The sequence below is a fragment of the Denticeps clupeoides genome, chromosome 3, assembly GCF_900700375.1.
Source record: "Denticeps clupeoides chromosome 3, fDenClu1.1, whole genome shotgun sequence".
Lineage (NCBI taxonomy): Eukaryota > Metazoa > Chordata > Actinopteri > Clupeiformes > Denticipitidae > Denticeps > Denticeps clupeoides.
The window spans coordinates 11,340,908-11,367,421 of NC_041709.1; the positions used below are offsets into that span (position 1 = coordinate 11,340,908).

Genomic DNA, 26,514 nt, shown 5'->3' on the forward strand with positions numbered 1-26,514 from the left:
TTGGATTCTTAATTCACACGAGGGATTGTTCTACTATTGTGTAAGCAACACTAGTGTGTTTTGGTGTGCAGGTACCAAGGACAAAAGGCCTCGTGCTTGACCACACCATCAGGCCAGTGAGAGGAGAATATGTACTTAAGGCAAACAGATGAGCAAAATTGGCTCCAAGTCTCATGGGTAATTTTTGCTGAGAAGTGCGAGAAGGCCAATTTGACCCTAGTGATGTGAGTCAATATATTAATTACATGAATGAAATTACTTAAAGACCAGGTCACATGTGCACATGTGCAAATTTCATCTTTATTTATATATTTAGTTGTTAATAAAATACTTGTTAAAATTATCCGTTTCGTCTTAGTAGGTTTACGTTTGTGTCCTTTCTTTTGTTATGGGCCGGAGCCCCTAGACCGGTTCGTAACAAACGTGATCTGTGAATGAATGGGTTGTAGTAGCCTAGTGGGTAACACACTCGCCTATGAGCCAGAAGACCCAGGTTTGTATCCCACTTACTATCATTGTGTCCCTGAGCAAGACACTTAACCCTAAATTGCTCCAGGGAGACTGTCCCTGTAACTACTGATTGTAAGTCGCTCTGGATAAGGGTGTCTGATAAATGCCGTAAATGTAATGCGTCTGAAGACGTTTCTCAACATTTCATTTGTGGTCCTGATTTTATGCATGTGCAGAATGCACAGCCTTGAAGACCATTGTTCTTCCAGGGTGTGTGGGTGTGTGTGCATCTAGAGCTCATCCACAAACCCTCTTTGTACAGCTGTTCACCACTTGCACACCACCGCACCACTCCTGACACCTGGGTTACCATGGTGACAGCCAAAAGCTCGGACTCAGTTACAGACAGGGAGTACTTAAAAATAACCTTTTTCTCAGCTCCCCATCGAGATGCAGTTATGAGTAATGTAATAACGGCCACAGCGAGAGGTGAAATCGAATTCCTTCAAAAATCAAAATGCTGTATTATGTCAGCAGAGTTATATGATCCATACAGCTACAGATTTTTGAATTCAGGAGACAAATTGGTATATCAAGAGAAGGACAGGGACAGAGATTTGAGTGTGGGAAGGTTATGTATGTTGTAATTAACTCGCTGAGTCACAAAGAACAAGAACATCCACAGGTTTCAAGCATAATACGGTCATGTTTCAACAAATTACATGAACACACAGTTACAATTGAATACATGAGTAAACAAAATACCCCAACAATAAAATGTTCATCATCACACATAACCGGATGTGCAATAAATAAAAAAAAAATATTCAGAACAATATTATCCATGAGCTGACAAACACATCCTATACATAGATTTTTTATTTAAATTACACAATTATACACATCTGAAAAGGAAATGATGCGACAGATAGTGTTCATTACAAGGCAGAGACAGAGTTACACCAATCATCCAAAGGGTGCAAAATGCACTGAACCTGTCAAACATATGTCCCCTAATGAAATCAAACAAGGACAACTTAACCAGAAATTAAGCCAAATAAACCCAGATGGGCAGACATATGGGTGCCGTATATTGTCAGGGCTGAAATGTTCGGTTAGACGCATCTGGTGTCAACAGTGGCAGGGCCCACCACGGCTGCACACACAAACACAGACAGATAAGATGGGAATATGTACAGTGCGTTACTGAAGGCAGGCTTTTCTTCACCCAGAATACTAGTGCATCTAAAAAAATAGTAAAGGTTCTATTTCTTGTAATATAATTCAAAAAGGTGAACTTTCAACCCTTTCAGGAGATGGAATTGTTTTTATTGATCGTAGGAAATATTGTAATAATTTGAGATACTGCATTTCTAAGTTGAAATAGCTAAAAAGATCAGCCATAATCATTAAAGTAAAAAAAAATAATTAGCATGTAATAAATATGTACTTTATGAAGGTTTACCTTTTTGAATAAAATTATAAACATTTTGGAGAATGCACCCTAATCCTTAAAAAGTTTAGTTGAACAGACAGCAGAGAGGCAGAAACAAGCCTTCAGCGAGGGACAAGAACAGAAACGAAACGTCTCTTTCCATCTGCAGAAAAACAGACCCTACATACACTTCACCTCACTTACGCTGCCTAAAATCACTTGGCTGCGCTTTTAATTTGTCTTTTTGTTGTTGTTGTTGTCACTAGCTGGTTCTGCCAGGATGGCATCAAAAATGGTCTGAAAAATGACATGTCTCCAGCTCATATCACAGGCCAATTATGCAGAATCACAGCACAATTCCACAATTCCACTGAAAAAATTACCTAATTATCACATACATTCATTTACAATATCCTGGGCATGTGAAAAAGGCACCTCCTACACTGCATAATGAGATGGGCAGTGCTCTACAAAATATCATGGGATGGTGAATATTACTGACATTTTGAGGGAGTGATATTTGGCTCAGACGCCCTTCAACATGGTGGGCATTAGGCTGATAGGGGACTGATGTGTTTAAGCCTGTGTTAAGGCACCGTGGCCCTGTGGAGGATTTTTATTTCATTTTATCCAATGATTTCCCCGAGTCAGACACCCTCTGGATCTCTGGCTACTGTAATAGAAACAGCCAGAGGCTGAGTTGGCCAGAGAGCAGACAGACGAGAGAGCAAAGGCAGAAATAAGGGGGAGAGAGAGAGGGACTAGGAGGCTGAAATGGAGCAACCTGATTCTGTCACTTAAGGCTGTAAGCACCGAAGCACAACGTCCAATGGCGAGCCAAGGCTCGCTTTCTATCTCTCTTACACATGCACACACACACACACACACACACACACACACACACACACACACAGACACACACAAAATACATGCATATTTAAAAGACTATTAAAGTACAAAAGAAAAAAACAGTAAAGGAGGGCATGGTGCAGACAGATGCAAACATCCAGGGGATCATTAGAATATTTCTCCTTTCCTCACATTTGCATTTTTGTATTTTATTACCCAGCTGAAGAAAGGATAACTGCTCTCACCCCATATCTCTCTATCCACATTCTGAATACACAATAATTCAGCACTTCTAATTACAGTGCTCTGCCACAGGTACATAGAAAATGTAATTTTTTGTTTTTCACAATCATAATCATTTCTAACGATCCCCTCCTCCCTTAGATTCTGTTATGCCGTGATGTTCATCTCTGATTAGAGTCCATCTCAACAAAGAGTCATTCTGGACCTTTGGTCCAAAGTTGTTTTCATTTCTTACTTTTTTTTTTCTGCCTATGAAATCAGAGATACACAATGTTCTCCTCGCCGCCATCTTCTCCGGCCTCTGTCTCCATGGTGTAGGAGTGTGGTTGTAACGGGCCATCGCCGGTGACAGGGTGTGTTGTCCCTGAAGGCCAGGGTTCCCTCATGTAAATATTGCTGCCCAAAACTGTAAAAGAGAAACACAGAGATTCCTAACTCTGGACAATATTTTCAAATCTAAAATCAACTGCAAATGGATATCAACCAAACAATGTGCCACGAGACACTGGGTTGTGGTTGTTTTATGGTTATGACACAAAATCTATCAAAATAGCCAAAATGCTATAGTCTAAAGAGCAGCATGATTAAATTAATAAATAATCCATAAATATTTATATTTCATCACAATAAAACAATTCTTCCATAAAGTGATTAAGTCCAATTACAGGTTTTGGTTACCTAATAACACGTGATGGGGAAAGAATAGCAGAATAAAAGCTGTTCTTAAAAAAAAAAACATCAGTGGAATTAAAGCAAAGTGTGCATTTATGGAGGACATGGCTCAGCCAACCAGAGTTCTGAACTGGATCTAACCCTTAAGCATGGCATAATAAGGATTTCTTGACGAAAATATGTTCTTGAGATTGTCTGAAAATAATCAATAAACAATTAATAGTTAATATCTAGCCACTGTTAAGTGGTTTCTGTCACGGCTGTGGTCATTGTCACAGTAAAATGCATTTTTGGGTGGATGCTGTGGACAGATGAATGACAGGGATGACTGTAAAACATCCCTGATACCTCGTCACCCAGCATAATTTGACTGGGTCAGAAGCTAAGTGAAGGTTAACCAGCCAACCAATGAGACTGACATGGCTGTCGGTTAAACAGAAAATGGTATCAAACCACCATACACAGCGTGATGCTGGCTGTGTACAGCAGCGGCGACATCTTTCACTACGATCAACAAGTGGTGTTATCTTTTAAAGAAATGATACTGTGTGTGTGTGTTTCTGTGTTCGGTATATGACAAAGAGCTGTTGCTGACAGCTGAAGTATGGAGATGAGATTAATGTGTGCGTCCGTGCACTCCCATCCCCACCCCTTCCTCCTTATCTTGTGTGTGATGACAGATCTGGCTGTAATGAGTTTTGTAAAGATTTTTCTGATCGATGTCCCAATCAGTCTCCCGTTGCCTGTGAGCTGTGATTCACGCACTGTTGTCGACCAGGGGGCTCAATAGATGGAGAAGCAATTGATTCTGGAAGCGTGCGGCGGCTGTGTTGCCATTTAGCAGTGTTCTGTGGGTTTGGGGAGGTCAGCGTGTACTGATTAAACAGGCGAGAGAAAATAACAATAACTATATTCAATCATGACATAGAAAATACTTTCAGAAGCCACCAAAATCACTGAGATTTACAAACTGGATTCATGGACTACAAAACACTAGCTGGTTTCCGAGCATCCCTTTTCCATCTGGATGATTAACATTTATACAGAGTATGAGGGATTCTTGGTTTGACAACTCCATTGCACTTCTGTCTTCTACTGATGTGATACACATTGTTGTATGCTGTTTCTGTCAGTATTGCATCACAATGACAGGCATGCTAAATCGCAGAATATGGGGCAGCCCATATTTGCAAAGTTCAAATCATGTGTATGCAGAAAACAGCGCTGTAATCTCACTATTACTCACTCACTATCCCTCTGACTCACTTAATATCCTTAACCACTGAATCCAGATCAGGACACTGGCCGCAGGGCGGGACACCAGGCCACCACAGGACTCACACACCATCTACACACTTACACCTATGGACAATTTGGGGTCGCCAGTACACCTAGCAAGCATCGCTGTGGGTGTGCTCGACACACACAAACCCCAGGCCATGTTAATCTTCTCAATCCACATTTGTACATTGTAGCAAGCTTTAATCTTAAAAATTGATTAATTCCTTGCAAAATGTCATATAATTTTCAATATTTTTTTTTTATCAACAGCCCCAGTCTAAATCAAGTTTGTTCAGTAAGGAAGGGTTTCAGCCCTGTGCATATTTGGAGTTTAAAATATAAAAGTTTGTGATACTGCAGGAATGAATGTGTGTCTCACCATTGTTGGTCCACTCAGCCCCTTGTCCTGCTGTGGGTGGAGTGTACGTGGTGAGCCCAGAGTGGGGTTGCAGATGGGATTCCGGGTTGGAGGGATGCCTGTGGTTGGAGCGCACCAGCAGCGCGTTGATGCTGTTGTGTGCATTTGGAGAGGTGCTTCGGCCAACCGAGGACGAACGTGGGTGCATGTTATGTAGATGAGGAAGATGGTGCTGGTGAAGATTATGAAGATGCCGATTGTTAAGGGATGGCGTATGGAGTGCTGCCTCATTGACAAATACAGAGCTGTCATCCGTTAAACCATGGCCCCCATCCTGCAAGGAAGAAAATATATTAAACACATAACACAAATGCAAAAAAATTATTACATTTAAAAATATATATGTATATGTATATAGACATGGCTTGCCATGGCCCCCATCCTGCAAAAAAAAACACACAAAAGAATTCCATTTATTAAAAAAATTGATGTAATTAATATATAGACCATTTTGTTAAACTGCACTGCGGTGCACAGGTAATGGAACAATTCAAACTGATTACAAATTGAAACAGTGCAAACTGCAGAATCCATTTTGCAACCCATGTATGACGATCAATGTGGAGCTTATTCACTCGTCAGGATTTATGCAAATAGATAAAACAAAAAACTGAATTATTATACATACAAACTTACATCAGAGGACCCTGATGACTCTTCAGATTGTGTTCTTTTGTTATTTAATCAGAAGGATGCCTTTGATGTTACAAGCCCCACACCTACCCCAGGGCTGCCATTTAAACTGTAATCCTCATCCTCACCAATCAGGTGACTGTGAATACGTTTAAAAGAAGAAAAACTGAGTGGTGAACACCACTGAACATGATGCAAAGTAAGTTATGACAATGGAGGTTTCATAAAGCATTCATGTTTTTTAATGAACCGCTGGCAGTAAGCACACTACAGCCTTGTCCATCTCTCTCAAGTAAGGTTATGTCCTGTCACACACAATGTGTATCATTCAGTGTTTGCTGAACTGAGCTGTCTGATTTGCAATAAAATCATTTTTATTGTGTAGCCCCGTATCATGTGACACAGTTACAAATCAAATTCACTGACAGACAAATATGCTTGTAGGGAAAGATGATAATGTATGAAATGTGTTTACTTGAACCTGATCTGGCATTTTTTGCAGTGCGCTGAGTGGTGGAAAGTTTCACATTTTACTTTCCATTAATTCAAAATCTGATGAAATATGTAACAGATCAGTTCAGTTTCTGACTAGAGCTGATTTAGTTAAATTGCAAATGGCTTTTCAATACGAAACTCAAAAACACACACGCTCATCAGACCCAGTGATCGTGCTGCAAAGGCTGGGAAAAATTCCATTTGCCGATTAGCGCCTCTCCCGTGTCTCTTCCCTCTTCTGCTCGTGCCTCAGATTCACTCAGTTTGTTTAAACACAGCAGTGAAAAATTTACTTCACTCAGCAGGATCACCGCTGATGCTATTACCGCTAACAGGGGTTAAGAAAAAGAGGAGAGGTCAACTCAAGGGTCACCAAAAAAGTGTCGTTTTTTCCTTTATTTCTGTCTAAGGCCCCTAGAACACGTTTTAACCCCCCTCCACACCTGTAAGTGGTGCTGAAACTCCCTGGTCTCGCGTCTAGTTCTCCTCCACGGTCAGTTAAATACGTTGATGTTGTTCTCCAGCCTTGTCTTTTCATTAGAAATGTGCACCGCAGAGAGCATTTCTTGTTGCAGCACAACAATGAACATTTTATCTGCCGTTGCTGTATGACAGGGTTGTGGTTATAGGTCAGTTTGGAGGTTCGGCTAATACGTCAGATTTGTCACAAAAAAAGCCCCTGAGGCAGGGGCAGTAGTGGCCTAGCGGGTCACAAGGAAATGGACTGGCAATCAGAAGGTGCCACTGAGCAAAGCGCCATCCCTACACACTGCTCCCCGGTCGCCTGTCATGGCTGCCCACTGCTCACCAAGGGTGATGGTTAAAAGCAGAGGACACATTTCGTAGTGTGCACCGTGTGCTGTGCTGCAGTGTTTCACAATGACAATCACTTCACTTTCACTTTCATTACACGGGGCACCGGGGGGGGCCAAGCGGTCAGTGCCACTGTTTGCTTCCCTCTCCCCCAGGCCATTGCTCTATCCCAGGCCAGAACATCACTCTGCCCTCCAAAGCCAGTGTCCACATGAATAATTAAAGTGTGCTGGGAAGGACTGATTAGGCTGGCGTTTTTCGCCACTGGTTTTAATTATTTTGTCTTGGCTTTTATTTCAACAACTTTAATTATCATCAATCATTAACTTGTTTATTAGGGAGAAGAGTGGGGCAGACACAACGACTGATGAGGCAGAAATTGCTCTCATTATACCAGGTAATGAATCAGTCTCTGTGTGCGTGTGTGCTGGCCTGTGTGCTCACACGTGGACTCATGAATCCGTTTTGTTTGTGTGTGGGCGTGTATCACACCACCAAGGGCCTTGTGCACCCCGTTTATCTTTGAACCGCTCAGCTCTGTCTATGAGCCGTTTCTCGGCACTTCAAAGGGGAATAGGAGAGTTCTTTGAGTGCATTTTAATATTCATGTTCATGTAAGCACGACTCTTCCTCAGTGGGAGGCACAGATCTGTGCAGATTGAATCTGTGTTGGAGAAAGGTTTAGAAATGCTTAAGCACAGTAGTAATACAGCAACAAAAAAAATACATTAGGACCCAACTGCTTGAGCCATTTGGATAACGAATGAAGGGCATTTGGGTTCAAGGGTCCTGAAAAAAAGCGTATTTTTTTTTATACTGTATGTATTTGTCAATGTACAATTTATTATTTGCTTTTGATATAGGTGCCAAGATTGAAATGTCACAAGCTATTTTAGAAGACTTTTTTTCTTCTCAAAAAAGAACAAGAAGATGAAAGGAATGTCAAAGTGAAAGCGAAGGACTTCATAAGACTTTTCCACTATATGGGATATGAGGAATGCTCTTATGGGGTTTATGACAGGTCCGCAGCTCATAATGAGCCTTGAACACAAAGCCTACAAACCTCACACAATATGCAGACAATATGCATTTTCTTTTGCTTCGGAAACACAGTGGTCCCTGGTTTCCGTCCCTAATGTGCAAATGAAGCAATTACACCAGGCTGATTGGGTAACAAAATGCTTTCCAGAATACTAAAGTAGACCCTATTTGCACCTTTTCTTTTAAAATGCGATCTGAAGATTATATTGGATATGTGCATGTTTATTCAAGCTGTAAATCTTAGTATGTGATCCCAGGTGGAACTCAGGTATAAAATCCAAATGAGATCCTATTAACAATGGAAACAACCAGAACACTGTTACAAGGTGTAAATGAAAATGATGTATTGGATTTATTCTCCTTGTTTTAATATATGTGTAGACACTAATGGAAGGTGTAAATTCATACAGTAACATGAAAAGGAATGTTAATGGAATCAAGAGTGAGGATTACACCTTGTGAGTGATGGATTAGTGCAAAATACTGAAAATGGACATACAGTACAGGCCAAAAGTTTGGACACACCTTCTCATTCAATGTGTTTTTTTATTTTATTTCCATGACATTGGTAGATTTTCACTGAAGGCATCAAAACTATGAATGAACACATGTGGAGTTTTGTACTTAACAAACAGTCACTGGACCTGATCCCAATCGAGATAGTTTGGGGTGAGATGGACCGCAGAGTGAAGGCAAAGGGGTCAACAAGTGCTAAACACCTCTGGTAACTCCTTCAAGACTGTTGGAAAACCATTTCAGGTGACGACCTCTTGAAGCTCATCGAGAGAATGCCAAGAGTGTGCAAAGTTTCTATTTTGAAGAAACTAGAATATAAAACATGTTTTTAGTTATTTCACCTTTTTTTGTTGTTAAGTACATAACTCCACATGTGTTCATTCATAGTTTTGATGCTTTCATTGAGAATCTACCAATGTAAATGGTCATGAAAATAAAGAAAACATTGAATGAGAAGGTGTGTCCAAACTTTTGGACTGCACTGTATAGTGGGCCGTACTGTAACTAAAGAAAAGGGTTTTGGTAACTCTGGAATCCTCCCAACATTTGAAATTCCCACCTGGTGGCCGTCCAGTGGGATGACCATGGCAGGCAGACTTCTCTGCCGGCTGTGCCTCCAGTTGTCCAGCTGCCTCTGCTGGGTTTCCAGCCGCTCCCGGTCCCGCTCCACGGTCCGCTGGCCCTCCCTCAGCCTCTCCAAGCTCTGCTGGTACTCCTGCAGCTGCTCGTCCAGCTCCTCGCGCTCGTGCTGCAGCCTCTGCGCCTCCAGGTGGCAGTCTCGTTCTCGCAGTGCCAGCCTGCTTTCAAGCTCCTCTTGTTGGAGCTGCCGGGCGTGGCACTCCCGCTCCCAGCGCAGACGCTCATGCACCAGGTGGACCTGAAGGCGTGCCACGTCCGCCAGCTCCTCGCGGCGGCGCTCTGCCTCTCGCTGACGCTCCTGTTCCTGTAGAGCATTGCCACGGGGACCACCAGGCAGTTGGCGAACACGGTGGCTAGAGGGGGTGGAGCGTGAGTCAGATAGGAGGAGCTTCTGGACCTCATAGCAACTGTCCTGTATCATTACTGCTGCCTAAAATAGAGTGAGAAATATTACAACAAATTAAATAACAGATACACAGCAAACGTATAAAGCCTACACTTACAACCGTATCAAATGTCTATGAAGGACGTGTCTTCCGAACAATACAATATACCTTAGCTGACAAATTAGCTAGGACACATTTCATTTGATACGGTTCATTTGTGCACCATTTCCTGTGATATGCTGTGTATCACATCGATTGTGACATTTGAATGCTAACAACAGTTTGGATGTTGGAGTGTTAAATGCTCTACAATCTCGGTACAATTGATATTTTATAAAGATTAAATTGTAATTTTAAACCATGGGATCATAAGATTTAGAAGTTAGAAAAACTTGATGCAGTATTACTGATTTCTCCAATATTGTAAATGTTAAAAGTGCTTTTTATTATTATCAGATAAGTGTGGGACTTGTTCACTATTGTTATTTATTTATGTAAAACCTTTACCCTAAGACTAGTGAATAAGTCCCACACTGATAATATACATTCACTAGACTAGAGAGGATAGGGAAGAGATGACAGTCAATCATAAATATCAATCATATTAGAATGCTGTCTGTGAAAACTACATATGTTGTTAATAACTGTGGAATTTAGAAAGACAAATATTGTACTGAACTGATTGTATTCAAGCAGAAAACCAGTGCTTTATGGAAGGTAATATACTCCAGTAAAAGCAAAATTTATTAAATGACTTTATGATGGTTGGGTCAATCCTTAAACGGATATGCATTGTGTTTCAGTGGGCAGATTACTGTCTAAACAGGCTATTACCTGCTTGGTTATGTCACACCTAGAAGCAAACAGGCCACTGTTTACAGTTGCTGTGGTGGGGCACTATGAACAGCACAGAAATGCCATCTGGGCTTGAGCAAATGGAGCAGGGCTGTGAAATGAAATCCCTCTGGCAGTGCAGCAGGATATAACAATCCTTGGCCCTCAGGGCCCGTGGCAGTGGAAGAAGTCGACCTGCTGCAATGATCTCACCTGTAGACTGTACAGCAGCTGGGTCAAACTCTGGACACTCTCAGACACCTGGGGTGGAATGGAGAAAGAACAGAGTGTCAGGGTGTGTTCAAAAAACGTATGTTATGCAGAAGGAGTGACCTCTTGTTAAATGTTCTAGAATGGACAGAGAAGGAAAAAGATCTGTGGTGGTGATACAAGACTAATCTGCACAACATTTTCTTCCACAGTAGCTGAACAGGGTTGTGGTTACTCATTGTTCAGTAATATGCTCCAGTACAATGGCTTAACATGGCAAAGCAAATATATTAAATGTCTTTAGTTTTTGTTTTTTTTTTTACATGAAAACTGCACACGCACACACATACACACACACTACTGATGTTAAGTGATGTTAACCCATAAAGATCCAATTAGACAACAAACAATACATAGTGTATTTTCTAATATATCATTACCTCACCTCCCAGAGCTTCAAGTTCTATCAAGTGCTATCATACCATTGCGTTCTATGAGCTGTGTATTCATGAATAGTAAATTGGTTAGCTGCAGTGCCATCTAGTGGTCTGAGGCTATCAACACATAAACAGTGCAAAATGCCTTAAATTCAATATGACATCTCATCAAGGTAAAATACAGCACAGGGCAAAAAGCTGCCCAGCAGAGGCAGAAAGGGGAGAGCAGGAGATTGGGGTAGAATGACTTGTATACATTTTTAATGAAAGGCAGCCCTGTCTAAACGGACTCTTTCATATTCCACCCACATGAATTATTCCACACATTGAACTAATAATTGTGATTTCAATACAAGGTTATGAATTATTTATGAAATAGCACCTGCACCTGCACCTCAAGGCTAATGGATGTAAACTACCTCATGACTGCTGGTTATATGGCCACCACTGCACCACTGCCGAGCATCATCACCATAGACCATAATATAATGTGGTTAGTACTGGTATTGATCTGGTAATTTGGTCACACTCACAGACCCATAGTCCTTATATCTACAGATATTCTGTATTGGCACAGTATTATTGTCTTGACTGGTGCCGACAGCTTGTTTTTTCATCTGACTAAACAGAAATTTAAATATAGACCCTTTATAGTAAATTAATTGTTTCCAGTTTTAGTAAATAAAAAGATGTAGATATGGGAACATCTTTTAATACACGTTTTATTATTGTTGTTTAGAATTTCCAGTCCCGTCACACCCTCCCAACATTCATTTTTGCTGAATATTTAAGGGTGATGTTAGTTTTATCAAGATGAAAATGAATACAGTTGCACCTTTATGTCACAATTAATACGTAATATCTAGCTCAGACCAGCAGGGCGAGTGTTCTTACCGTCAGATTCACATTGGAGGTGTCAGTTGCCGGGAGTGGACTGAGATCCTGCAGGTTGAAGTCATCCTCCCCTGAAGACTCTGTTATTCTCTCAGGTATTTGGGTAGGTGGAGGTTCATTCTCTGAAATGCAGAGCTCCACTTCAGACCCTGCACCTACACCAGGACTACCGGGCGGGGTGAGCTCCAGTGAGGATCCCTGCTTCAGGCGGGCTGGGTTGCTGCAGGAGGCCAGCATTGCTTTCAGGTTCTCCACTAAAGGAGTAAGAAGAAAAATTCCAAGTTTACTGGCTAGTCAGACTTAGTTTAGAATCTTTAGCTCATGAAGAAAGCCTGCTGGTACAGACCTTGGACTTTTTCTATTCTAATCTTATTATTACTACTAACACTTTTTTTTTACATGAGAAACATCTATTTAAAAATAAATGCATATTGCAGAAGCAAATTATACATTTTAAAGATGACAATTTAATGGTAATCATTCAATGGTGAAAAGAATAAGACTGTGTTGGATGCACCCAGATGAGGAGCACTGAGCAAGGAACAGTTCTACTGAGGAATTTAAATGCCAAAATCCATCAGGAGACACATCAGATAGAAATGAGATACATGTCACAGAATGGCAAAAAGGGTGCATGGACCACAAAAACAGCACCTTCTCTGAGTGCGGCAGACAGCAGGTCTGCTGCCAGTGGGACCTCCTCTAGGTGGGGCCTGACCAGCAGACGGGGCTCCAGGCCCCTTCCACCACCACATGGAAGACTGGAAAGCTCAGCATAGATCTGTAGTTTCTCCTCTAGATTGGAGCAGATCTGCTGGTCCTGATTCATCAGCAACTCTGAAACACACAAACACACACACATTATAAAATCTACATTATCTTTTTATGTAATTAAGATACAAAACAAAATACAGACTTCAGTTCTATGGATATAAACATCTGTCTAGTATATCTGCTGTTTTTACAATGTAATGCAGAGTGTGTGAATTTTGACAAGGACAAACGCCACTGGCAGCAGGCTGAAATACTGCTGATGCTTGGGGAAAAAATATGGCTAAATGAGAACAAAAGTGGAAATAATATCACATTTTTCACAGAGCTTTGCAGCAAAGCCAACTCAGATAAAGCCACTGGGGTGGTCGATAATTCCGTGGCACCTCTGCACAGTATTTCATACTCTGCTACAGTGAGCTGGAGTGAGCATTGTTCAGTATGCTACCTTGCAGATGATGGATTTTCTGGACTCTGGCTTCTGAGTTTCTTCTCTCTTCCTCTGATTCGCTTGTGTGCCCTTCGTCTTCCTCCGGGCAGCTTTGAGAGAAACAAAACAAAAAAAAGAAAAGAAATTATATATTTTTTTTACATAGGTGGTACCTGTGTTTTTTGGGCAGTTGGCAGGGGTCTGAATTATGGCCAGCATTACGGTTTTCAACAATTCTTCTCATGACTAGTCCTCACATGCACCCATCACCCTGTGGCTGGTTCACCTTTGCTAGGACCACTTTTGATCAGTTTAGCATTAACCAATGCAAGCACCAATGCAATGTCGATCATTATTAGTATGGTCATGTGGATTTCTATCTCTCTCACACATATACACACTACACACCTCTCTACAGCCTCTCTGATAAGTCTCATCCAGGTATTGCGCTCCTCTTTGGAGGCCGTGTGTACTTCGTACATCTCTGGCCCCACTGATGCACTTATGAGGAACATCCCTCGCTCCTCATTGGCCACCTCGCGCACAATGAGCTTCTGTAGGGAGATCACTGGCGGTTTCTGATCCTGAGAAACAGCACACAGCAATTACAAAAGCGCAGTGATAGAGGAAGTCCTAGAATATAAAAGCATAAAAGAAAGCCAAACAACCATAAAAGATACTGCCACCTCTGAAGCAATAACCCTGTAACTGTTATATGCACAAACAGTGGACTTTGTGTCATATTACTAGGTACATGATAAGATACCGTGGTATTTTTATTGCAGTTCATTTCTATTCATTAAATGTTTCATTTTCATTCAATTTCATAGACACAAAGCAGCCAATTAATCAAGCTGGGAGAGAAATACATTATTAGATGACCAGTTTTAGCCTTACGTGTAGATTTTAAAACTTCTGACCAAAGCACACCATTTTGACCATAGCAAAAAGCTCAAATTGTGTTGTTTTCATTGTATTTTTCCAGCTAAACCCTCAGCTCCCCAAAAAGAACAATAATACTGGATAATACTGGAGTATTGGATAATATCTGAAACATAAAGATAAATAACTACCTCTTAATATTTCTCTCTGAATATTTTGTGGGACTGACTCACTAGAGCAGCTCAGCTAAGTTTGACAGCGTGACAGGTCCACATCAATCAGCCGATTTGAGGACCTACCACAGCAGCAAAGAGGTATTTCTGATCTTTCTCCTGCAGGAAGACCAGTGTGTCCGTGAGGAGGAGAGCTAGTACGTCTGAAGAGAAAATTGAGTCGGAGTTAGTCCCATTTTTAGTCCCATTTTTCACTGACTTTTTGTGATTCCTTAGCCACTAAAAAATTCACATTCCCTCAATGGTGGTCTTATGATCTGACCTTTCAGCCTCCCTGTGGCTGTTTTCCACAGGACGAGGCCCTGATGCATGAGCATCCGGCCACCGCTCTGGATGTCCTGCTTGCGGAATGTGTGTCCATTCTTCAGCTTGGCAGTGTTCTTGTTCTCCATGCGGTTCAGCACCTCCTGCAGCTTCTGCTCCTGTTCGTACCGACTCACCCACTGGTCCACCGCGACTATCACCTCCCTGATGGACAGCAGAGCCCGAGAGATGGAAAAGTGCTCTTCTGTATCATCTGGAGAGAGGAGAGATACATGCAATTACTTATGGCATGTAGTGCCTGGTGGCATGTCTTTGAGTATCTCTGATAGGTGAATGACTGTAAATTGTCAGGGTTTGGGTTGAGGTGTAATAAGCAGCCTTTTTTTCACTTTAAGAACATTTTGATTATGTTGTCATAGCCACAATACATTTTGCCTACCTGGCGTGTGCTGCAGGATTCTCTCCAGCAATACAGGGTACTTGGTGATGCGTTGCGTCACCAGTAAAATGCATTCTGGGATTTCTCTCCTCCGCACTAATGAGTTGCTACTTTGTTGCTACAGGAGTAAAACATGTAGGAGTCAAATAGTAGTTCCACATGATTCAAATTATGGATGGATTGTTAATATAACACTTTAATCAAGTATTTTAATCAAGTATTCAGTAAACTCTACTGAAATTTTTCAATATTTGAAATATTTCTAATGAAATTGCCCTCTATAAATATAATTTAGTGAGTAGAACAGATTTAAGGTGCATGTTAGGTCTTACCCTGATGAATTGCTGGAACTTCTTGTTCTGTTGCTGAAGCTCTTTGAAGAAGCTGACTGCTTCATTGTGGCGGCTACAAAATTGGCCATACACCTGCTTCATCTTCTCAGCGTTGTCACTTGCAAACTACATGCACAAAGCCAAACATGAAACAATCCTCTACAGGTATCATGTCTCATTAGCCAGACATGCAACCTGATAACCCAAAAGAATGTTCCTTTTGGTCTACTATAAATGTTATATACAGATGTGTCACAAATTAAATGAAAGCCTGTTTCATTTCTCCTTTGATAAAATATCCTCTCATGTAGGTGGTGGATGCACTGTCTAGGATAGTGATCCAACGTTTCTCATTGTTTTTTCATATAATGTGAGTTAAATCATTTTCATATTCATCAACCATTTCTACAACATCTTTCTTGTCATCTTTGGACACTTTAAATGAAATCAAAAACCACATGGCCACATTTTTGTATCTATGTAGTTTTCATCTATAGGTTTAAGGAAGGTGATTGCATAAATTGTTCAATTTTCCTGAGCCCACCTGCTGCAGCAGGATGTCCCCGATGTGCTGGATGATGTAGTTCCTGTCACCGTCTTGGCAGACAGAGCCATGGCGCCGCTCTCTCATGGCAGACAGGAAGTCTCGGTGGAGGGGGAGAAGTTCATCCAAACAAGGGAAAATTCGATCGATTGCCTCAGCATCTAGCTGCACCTCCTCCCGCATGCCCCGCCTGAAGATCTCCGCCATGACGGTCAGCGTCTGCATGTGGTGCAGTTCTGTCTGCATGAGTTCTACCAGATGAGAAAAAATATGCAGATGAACATATGCACCATTCATCAAATTAAAATCCACCAAAGCATAAGTAATCTGATTCAAGATAAATTATGTTTTTATTGTGCAAGTGCTGTCAGATAACATCTGAAGCAGGCAGATGTACTGTAAAATAAGTAACATCAGATTATAAAAGTATAATAGTAAAACAACAGAACTATTGTGCAATAAGTAGACTAGAATACAGAATATATGTACACATCCAGAATACATAGTACACAGAGTAACTAATATATGAAGTCAAATAAGATAAAGATAAACTCAAACACACACACAGTGCATTAATATTGCAGATTTGGTACTGAGGGAATAAATAAAACAAATCAGCCAAACCAAAAAAAAATGGAATTCCTTTATTGAGATTATTATAGGCCTTCTCCATTGTTTTTAATATTAGCTGTGCTTCAGTCTACATCATGGAGGTGTGTATTTTGAGTGTCTTATTGTGATGAAGATTTTTGAGCATCAGAGCATAGTTTTTTCATTGTCCTTTTAACAGCTGAGACTGACCATATATGACATCCTGTCTCTTGATGACATGTTTGTCCTTGCTCTTGCAGAAGTGCCGGTCCATAGCCAGGCTCCAGGACTCAGCCTGCAGATCTGCAGAGTCAACCCGTAGCTCGCTCTGGAGTGGAGAGTCCACAGTGTCTGTAGAAGAGGACAAACAAGGCTTCACAACTCACGTGGCTCAAGCTTCTGTAAGAGGAACTACTGAGGAAACTCCTCTAACGAGTCTCTGACCTTCCATGATGGACGAGTCAGTGGAGGTGGACGATTCAGCAGCCTGCAAAATCTCTTCAGCTAGGTTGTGGTTCTTCCAAAAAGAGGAGCCAGCATCCCCCTCAGGACTCTCACTAAGCCTGCTGGGAAATGCGATTAATGAAAGTGTGATTTATGTGTCGCTGTCACCAAACGTGGGAAACAGAAATAGGAGTTCAGGACCCAGACAGATTTTAATTTAAGATGTGCGTTCCCACCGTTCCGTGCCAGAAGGGACACTACGGGAGATGGGGCTGGAGAGTGAACTGACGTCTCTCCTGTCCCGGGACGGCATCACAGGGAGGGACGGAGAAGTGGGAATGATTGGGGCCGTAGAGCTCTCCCGGACGGTAAAGTCTGACAGCAATGGCACAAAATGAAGATCCGTCAAAGATGTGCAATCTAGATTAAAGTATTTTTAATTACTTTATTATGTCATATTTCAACAGCAGAAACTCCCATGAGCCCCCTGGGTCAGACAAAAACTCACTCTGGGGAAGAGAAGCTGTTCTGGACTTGGTGAGACTGTATTTGTCCTGAGATTTCTGCCAACAGAACATTTTCTGACTCAGACAAGTGTGGTGCAAAAACTCAGCACACACATACACTTATTACACAATCAACATTTTAGCTAAATTGATGGATCATTTTCTATTAAGTCTTTTTAAGGTAAAAACCTGTACCTTCAGACACGGAGTAGCTGAGTCTCTACAACCTTTATGGACAGTGAGAGTGCAATCTGCCAAAGATATTTCAGGAGAGAATAAAATGAATAAAAGACATACAAACGCTTTACGTTTGTAAATTGTGTACTCACTGGAACAGAACAGAAGGTCTTTCCCCGTCACTGGCTTGTCACACACCAGACACACTAGAGGACCAGTGCAGGGCCCCGAGGAAAAGTGGTGTCCATTCACTTGCCTGTCTTTCCCTTCCCTGTCCTTCCCCTTTCCCTTCGACAACCAGGACAGAGACATGAATGAAATAAGCTCAGGGAAAAGAGGTTGCACTTCTCATCAACGTTTAGACACAAACCCGATTTAAATATCCCAGCCTTTTCCTGCAATCTACATAAAAAAAATTGAGGCAGAAATTCCGTCCTACACAAACAAACTGTGAGAATTTGAGTTCAGTGATAAAGCCGATCAGCTTGCAACAGGTTAATCATTAAAGGGTTGCATGGCAATTCAGCATGGGACTTTGATGTCTGTGTGTGTATGTGTGTGTTTGGTTAGTCATCATGTACTGTGGTTGAAACCAAAAGCCTAATGCGGTGTCATGTCCTCACCCGGTCATTGGTTGGTTTCCCCTGGCGCTGTACGTGCCTTGCGTTTTCGTATTAAATCTCCTTTTGGTTAGTCGTACGCTTACGTCCATATTGCATCCTGACCTGACTTCGTTAGCTACTCTACCTATGCACCAGGTTCTAGAACCACCCAGATGCTCTCACCTTATTTTTGTTGCGGGTGCTGGACATCCTGCTTTTCAGGAAGCTAAAAGTCCGACTGACTTTGTATTTCTCAGATTCGGTTTTGGGCGGAGTGATGTACTTATCCCATTCCTCCTCTTCAATTCTGAAGGCAGATAAATGCGACATAATCACAAATAAGAACATCGCCATTTCTCGCACGTTATTGGGCCAAGTCAGTGGCAGTGGATGGTTAGTTACTGGTTAAAGACCATGCACAGTATTAGTGACTGTTGTTATAGTACAAAACGCATACATGGAGATATAATGGAGCACATTTCCAGACATGCATCATTGGTGGCCACCATGTCCAGCGCTCCAGCAACCACTCTCCAGACTCCTTCAGGCTGTGGGTGAGTGGTGATTTGAGTGAGGGCTGAGATGTCTCTGACAAGTCTTGTCATCAGAGGCCTAGTGAATGTGTGTGAGAGTTTTTAGCATAAGTCTCTGCACTCTGGGAATGTTAATTAATGAGCTGATGGGTTTAATGGTGCATTCAAGCTGTTGATTCAAAATCAAGTCTTTCTGTAACTCTTCTTTAATTGGTTCTTCTGACTCAAGGCATGTTGATAAATGTGTTTCGCAAGACAGGACTGAAATGGCCAGGTGTCCAGAAAGCATCAAAAATACTCCATAACATTCCATTGCATTCAAAACTAGCCAGAGTTGATTCCAGCAGTCTGAGACAGTCTCACTTGATTTAATTAACCTGCATGTCCTTTGACTTTGGATGGGACCTCATACCACCCAGGAGAACGTACAGCCTCCACACAGAGAGAACGCTGTTCTCCATTCCAACCTTGATACAGAAGAGGCTTTCAGAAAGTAAAAAGCTTCCACCTTTAGAGTCCTCCCTCACAGATTCAGTACTTCACTTATCAGCTCACTGAGACTTTATGCCAAAGACCCGAACACACACACACACACACACACACACACAGACAGACATCAGCTCCAGATTTAAGACTCCCTATGTTCATACTGAAAACACGTATGGGGTAAAAGGTGCATTACTTAAGGTGAGCTGGAATATTAAGATATTCAGTACAGTTAGAAGGAGTTGCACAGTCGTTAGGGTGTGTTTGTCATGCTGTCCGGCCATCAGGGAATGGGACCTAAAGTGCAGCATTATGATACCAAGGCTAGGGGGCGCTGTAACATACTCTTTGAGGAACTCGGAGAGTGTGAGGTGTTGGAGGGAGTCGGCCAGCTCGACACTGGACTCGTCTTCAGCGGACTGAGCTCTCCTACGGAACTTTAGCTCCCTATAAGGATACAGCACATACCGCTGAAATACACACATACACACACACACTCTCCCTATGCATAAACACAATTTACATATGCTTACAATAGCACACACAACTTGACATACACACAAACTATTATCTCCTCTGGATGGTGCTGTGGTGCTGTGGCTGTAATTACAGAACACAACAAATTGCCCATATTGAACTGGAGAGAAGAAAGAGAGAGACTTGGTGGCGGTCCTAAAAGCCACAGAAACAGACAGAAAGCAAAGCAGACAGACAGCTGAATTGCCATAAGGTAGCATGCTAGAAGATAAACCCAACAACTGACTGATACACACACACTGCAAAAAAAATGGACCTAATTACAACTGTGTGTCTTGGGCTGTTTAAAACAATTATGGGGAATTAAAAACAAAATAATATTTAAAGAAATCTTTTTAAATTGAAGTCTTTTGGCCAGGAACACAGTGCACACAGAGAGCCTGGATCAGAGTGAAGGTAATAGTTTATTTATTTATTATATTATGTCCAAACCAGATCCGCCACACAGTTTTACGAGGGTTCCAGAGAAATTACAGTCAAACAAAATCCTTTTGACTTCTTAATGAAACACTAGTCGATGTGAAAGCGGAGTTTAAATTAATTAAAACCAAGTTCGCATGGGAAGAAGAAGCAGAGATGTTCCATCTGTTACTCCGAGTGCACCACAAGGATTTCAGAAGAGATATAAATATGCAAAAAGGAAGCGGTGGGGGGATGTTCTAGAGAAAAAATATATCTGATGTATTTCCTATTTGAAAAATGTCACTATATTTAGCAAAAAAGAGAAAACAAGAAGTTATCACACCAGACATATATCTGGTTGGTATTTCTTCTGATAAACCACAACAGGTAAAAATGAACCACAATTGCAACTATTGCAACTTTATTGCAAAACGAGCAAAAGGCAAAACGTTTGGTACCTTTTTTCTTGTGGTTGCTCTGTGAGACTGAATGCTCGCTGTTCTGTGGACAGAAGCAAAGAGAACTTACACTTAGTGATATGTTTGGCACAGAACCGACCCAGTTCTGCACAGTCAGTGTTCAAATGGCTTCCATCTCCATACACACAGACCTCTTGAAATCATTTACAACTTCCTGGACAGTTATTTAAACAATAATAACATTAAACATGCAATGTTTTAGAGAAGAAATAAGGTCCAAATACAGTTTGGAGGGGAACCCACAGATCACCAAGATACCACAACTTTTATAAAATTATGACCAGCACACGGACATCAGAGATGCTCTTTGCTCTGGCCAAACAATAAGTACATGCATGTGGCACTCACCTGGATTTAGCATTATTTATAAAACTGGTTGAGATATTAGCAGGCCCTTCTAAGCGTTACAGACTGCAGCCCATCACATAACAACCAACACATCCCAGCACCATGAGACAGCAACAACACAAAACCGAGAACCAGGGGTAGACCAGCAAGCAGGCCAGGCGCTGCACAAGCAATGGAAGGATGGATTCACACACACACATACACTGAACCATCCCATGTTGCTGATGTTAGGTGGTAGCTCAGGTGACCAGTACTTACTAACAGGGTTGAGTAGAGACAGAGATTTAGACAGAGACAGAGCCTGCAGGAGAGACCTGCTCCCACTGCTGCTGGGGAAGACGGCATCTACAGCACAGACACAGTATACACGTCATTCACTAGAGTCCAATGTGACACCCATGTGGTATTACAAAACCATTTAAAAGAATGAATGTTGCAAGCTGCCCCTGTCCTCCATCCTGTCTTCCTCTCAGATGAATCACCACTTTAATGAATAATCAAAATTCAGAAAAGTTCACAAATGTCAGATTCACTAGTTTGCCAATTAGTATTTATTATTAAAAGTGCTGAGAATCTATCTGCATGTTTGTTTTGGTTTTCAGAAGTGGTCCTGAAATGACTGTGAAAAAGATTTATTATGAGAGCAGGAACTGAAGGTAAACTGAGAAGGAAGGAGCTGACAGTCATGGGCAAAGTGTTGCCAGATTGGGCAGTTCTGTGTTAATTGTTTTAGAAAAGCTTGTTTGTTGAGCTACACAATTCTTATTTAGGCAAGAAGTGACAAACGACAACAATAATTTTCAGCAGTTCCATATGTGTTTTGTAGCATTTTTATGTGATTTGGAGGTGAAACAATCAGGTATGTTGTAACACTGTTTGTGCTACTTTGTACAAAAGGTGTGTTGACAGGCATGGGTTTAAATCCTCCAGAATGAGGAAGTAGGGGATGAGAGAACTATCAATCATCACCTGTCATTTTTAACTCTATTTCTAGAGACATAATAAAAGATTCAAGAGAATACAGATAACTACAAATTAAACTTTTCTTACACATTGCACCTTTACATTTCCCATTGGTGAGCTGAACACAGGAGACAGAATTGACCAGAGCAGAAGACTGTGCTACTAAAGTGCCTTATGGCAGGAGCACCACTGACAAAAAAATAAAAGAAATACTTGGAAATGTGAACCACAGGCATGGCTAACAGGCTGTCTGCTCCCGGGAAAAGAATAATAAACCTTCCACAACCACAATAAGGCCACAGGACCCTGGAAAATCAAAAACGATTTAATTCACTGCAGAAAAGAGTGAAAACAGTGAAGAGGCACAGAGGGGCCGTTTATTAAAACTGAAAGTCTTAGCAGTCTGGAGATATGAAACCATAAGCACTGAGCCCTGGAGTTCAGGCCAAAGGGTCCCTGTGGACCCAGTATAGAATGAAAGCACAGTGGCTGCTGCAGATAGGCTGATAGCACTATCTCCTCCTCCTCTGAGAGGCAAAGAAATGGATGCAGCGAGCCACACACGGGCCAGCAGCCGAATGAGCTAAATGAAGAGCTAGATTAGTGCATAAGGTAAGAGGTGACGGAGGCGGAAGGGGCTGACCTTGCACCACCTCTGGGGCTGGTGGCTGTGTGTCTCGGCTGAAGCGTGAGGGCAGTAGGCTGATTTTGGGAGATGAATAGGAGTAGGAGCGTAGCCGTACCCCCTGATCTGAGGCATTCTGGAGAGAAGTTTAAGTTTAGTATTAAAACACTCCAGTTCTCTATATTTTGCATGGTTTACTTCAATGATAACAACTGACATTATAAGTAATAAACACACAAATATCATAATTGTCTTTCTATCTCCCTCAAACATAGGCATTTACATTCACATGCTGCAAAAAAATGAATTTTATTATAAAAAAGTTATTCACAGAACCCATCTGTCACATACATGGCGACTGCTCTTATGTAAACTGTATCACAGACACACAGAGTATTTTAGTGTTTTGGTATGTTCTCCATCCCACATACATGTTTTATGTGACAGGCAGAGTACCTGAGATGAGGTGGGGCAAGGTGCAGAGGAGGACGAGAGTGTCCGGGTGCAGGGCAGGTCAAGGGTGGGGTCAAACCTGTCCTTCTCATCCCCACTGGGGTCAGAGTTGTGCTGTGGGACCAGTGTCTTCATCAGAACAGCATCTCCTTCTTCCTCACTATCCACTTCTAGGGCAACCAGGCTTGGACTGAAACACACAGAGACACACAAATTGATATGACAAAGACATTTATTACATTTATTGCATTTAGCAGAGATTTACATCCAGAGCGACTTACAATCAGTAGTTACAGGGACAGTCCCCCTGGAGACACTTGGGGATAAGTGATACAATGGTAGTAAGTGGGGATTAAACCTGTGACTTCTTCTGGTTCATAGATGTGAAGGCTCCTACCATCCTAAACCCTAAAGGTCATAAAACATTCAAAGCTGAGCAATCATTGACTTCCTACCTCAGTTCACATGATCCTGAGGGTGAAGTCTCTCCCTGATTGGACAACTCGGTCCGGGAGCAGTGGAGAAGTCTGGCAAGTGCCATATCAGCAGGAGACAGGGAGAGGGGAGAGACAGCGGGTGAGGAGAACAGTTTCCCCTCTTCGTTGGGTGGGGGTGTGTCAGTAGCCCCTGGCTGTGTGGTCACTTCCTCTGCACTTGACCACGCTCCACTATCTGTCGCAGAGCTGTCGCTTGTCACCCCAGCAATGCTGCACTTCATGGCATGGCCATCAGTCTGTGACAGGTTAACAAGGAGGACTGAAGATCTGACTCATTCATTAAAGACTAGGTTACTGGCCATTTTATTAGATACACGTTACCTAATGGAGTGTACTGTGTAATGAAGTGTACTAGAGTCCATCAGATTCGGTTCACAGTTCAGCAACAATCAGAGAACTGCTGAGTGAACAATGTTTAGGCTGAGGTCAAATTCTACCACAGCAGTGTGTGTGTGCGTGTGTGTGTGTGTGTGTGTGTGTGTGTGTGTGCATGTGTGTATGTGTGGAAAAGTAACCCATTGGCACCTGGCTCTTCCCATTGAGCAGGGCAGTCAGGCGGGCTGCAGCTGATGCAGTAGAGTGGGTCAGTGTGGCCCTGGATGAGGCTTGTGTGAAGCAGTTCTTCTCTGAGGAACAGACAACACACAGAACCCTTCAACACCAGTTGACACCATTTCTACTCAAAAACACAGTATAATCATTTATTCTACACAATATTTAACACAATATAATCAAAACTGCATCATTCTCAACACTCTCAAGTCACTTTCATCTATTAAAGTACAAACATCCTGTGTACTTAGTGCATTATAAACGTGCAGTTTCTGGTTAATGAAGGGGAGCTGTCTCTGGTGCTGATTCCAGGAATGTTAATTGGTTAGGAAATTAACAAATGAATTAATGGTCTGTTCAGGTCAATTGTCATTCATTTAGAAACATCTCTCCCTTATCTTTCATGAAGTTAATAAAGGAGTCACATATCCAACTACATCAGCTACATTAATGTTAGGCTGTTTAAATTATTAATCACCTTCATATTCCTAATCACTCTCTTTTTCTAAAAAGTTACAAAAGTAAGGTGGGCAGTAGAAGATGACGACTCATTTTAATTCATTATTACCCCCAAAATCTGTCCCTGATAACATTTGGTGGTTTGTCACTAGATGACAGTACAGGTAAGAATGTAGTAAAAAAAAAAAAAAATTTTCAACATACAAACCAAGTCTGTATGGTTTTGATTTCTTCTATTTGTACATGCTCATCTTTATTTGCATGTCCAGTTGGAAAATGAGATCAGCTGTGTGACTACATTTTAATGCAAGTGTATGGATCACACTAAATCTTCACCTCTTTATCTAATGAGCCCAGACGCCCATGCCACGTCTTTGTCCCACATATTAACTGCATTAATTAAACATTGTTACTACTAAATAGGTGCTGCTGGGCTGATTTGTGAAGTGAACAGGGTCAAGGGGGTAATCCAGTAAATATGGGGCAGTTTTTAGGTCTGGCAGGGTGAAACTATATTTGAATTTCCTCGAAAATGTTAATTGTTCACAGTTTACCAGACCAATGATCTAATGAGCAGACGTGGCGTGACTCGAGGTGGAATTCAGCAAGGAATCATCAGGGACTAACAAAACAAGCTATTCTGAGCATTAAGTATTCCTGGAGAGATTTACAGCCATCCGAAATGAGCATTTGAACGATGGCCGAAACACGTGCTACCTGCTAAACGCAAACATGCTCGGTTTGGCCATGTTGGCCTTGTCACAGCAGGCCAAGTCTTTTCAGGCCTCTTTCATGTGTCCCCAGTGGCAAGGCGTCTGGATGGAACTGAAGAAAAATAATGGCAAAAACAGCAGAGGAGACCCTAACTACTGTTTTCCTACTCTGTTTTCCTGAAAATGGATGTTGCTTGCAGTGGAACACATGAGTCTTGTTTTGAGCTTTTTGCCCACCTGAACAGAGCAACTGCAGGTCAGTTTAACTTTCCCTCATTAGAGTCGTAAAATGTAGAACCAAATCATACATTTTATGGTAAATGTCAGTATTAATTGGAAATACATGTTTTGGGACATTTTCATGGGACTAATATGCTTTTTAAAGATCTGTATCATTAAGAGGAGACTCTTAACTATCCAACTCCACCCAAACATTTAAAATGGGAGGAGCCCGTGTGGAGGATTCACAGCTCACATGCATCTTCCTCACTCTGGATGATTTAATCCCCCTACCATTAATAGATCACACATGTAGGGTGGTAGTAGCCTAGTGGGTAGCACACTCGTCTATGATCCAGAAGACCGAGGTTCAAATCCCACTTACTACCATTGTGTCCCTGAGCAAGACACTTAACCCTAAGTTGCTCCAGGGGGGACTGTCCCTGTAACTACTGATTGTAAGTCACTCTGGATAAGGGCGTCTGGTAAATGCTGTAAATGTAAACGTAAATGCCTTCCTCCTTCATTGCCCTCCATTGTCTTTTATTGTAATGTCCACAGGTGTGTCAGCAGACATCAATAACTTGATCATCTTGGGACCCAATACTTCTCGGAAACAGCCACGACATTTATTTCAAGCATTTTAATGGGCAAGCTGATGAATGAGAGACCCAGTGTCTGTCAAATATGGCTCTCTCTGTGAGACTGATATATACAGGAGTGGCGAAGTGTTTTTGGTTTTGTGTTGAAATGAAAGTTACATGACACATAGCGACGTGGACTTTAT

At 41.8% G+C, this 26,514-nt stretch overlaps 1 protein-coding gene across 9 annotated transcripts in view; it reads right to left on the bottom strand.

Moving 5' to 3' along the window:
* Positions 1–1,136: 1,136 nt before the first annotated feature.
* The window catches only part of arhgef28a (Rho guanine nucleotide exchange factor (GEF) 28a), a 54,357-nt gene continuing 28,979 nt past the window's right edge, over positions 1,137–26,514 (bottom strand). For 3 of the 9 annotated variants that reach the window (XM_028974538.1, XM_028974533.1, XM_028974542.1), the window contains 27 exons: positions 24,310–24,410; positions 23,743–24,020; positions 23,291–23,477; positions 22,853–22,970; positions 21,505–21,591; positions 20,878–20,920; positions 19,826–19,927; positions 18,645–18,768; positions 18,012–18,147; positions 17,878–17,933; positions 17,685–17,739; positions 17,413–17,596; positions 17,177–17,298; positions 16,943–17,083; positions 16,142–16,392; positions 15,598–15,723; positions 15,266–15,383; positions 14,825–15,079; positions 14,629–14,705; positions 13,856–14,031; positions 13,466–13,557; positions 12,901–13,083; positions 12,247–12,500; positions 10,919–10,966; positions 9,406–9,915; positions 5,310–5,622; positions 1,137–3,383 (listed from right to left, as the gene is read on the bottom strand). In XM_028974538.1, coding sequence (XP_028830371.1) covers positions 3,235–3,383; positions 5,310–5,622; positions 9,406–9,915; positions 10,919–10,966; positions 12,247–12,500; positions 12,901–13,083; positions 13,466–13,557; positions 13,856–14,031; positions 14,629–14,705; positions 14,825–15,079; positions 15,266–15,383; positions 15,598–15,723; positions 16,142–16,392; positions 16,943–17,083; positions 17,177–17,298; positions 17,413–17,596; positions 17,685–17,739; positions 17,878–17,933; positions 18,012–18,147; positions 18,645–18,768; positions 19,826–19,927; positions 20,878–20,920; positions 21,505–21,591; positions 22,853–22,970; positions 23,291–23,477; positions 23,743–24,020; positions 24,310–24,410 — 4,286 coding nt within the window. In that variant the 3' untranslated portion in view covers positions 1,137–3,234. The remainder of the gene's footprint in view (positions 3,384–5,309; positions 5,623–9,405; positions 9,916–10,918; positions 10,967–12,246; positions 12,501–12,900; positions 13,084–13,465; positions 13,558–13,855; positions 14,032–14,628; positions 14,706–14,824; positions 15,080–15,265; positions 15,384–15,597; positions 15,724–16,141; positions 16,393–16,942; positions 17,084–17,176; positions 17,299–17,412; positions 17,597–17,684; positions 17,740–17,877; positions 17,934–18,011; positions 18,148–18,644; positions 18,769–19,825; positions 19,928–20,877; positions 20,921–21,504; positions 21,592–22,852; positions 22,971–23,290; positions 23,478–23,742; positions 24,021–24,309; positions 24,411–26,514) is intronic. The other 6 variants (XM_028974536.1, XM_028974535.1, XM_028974534.1 and 3 more) reach the window with 6 other exon arrangements.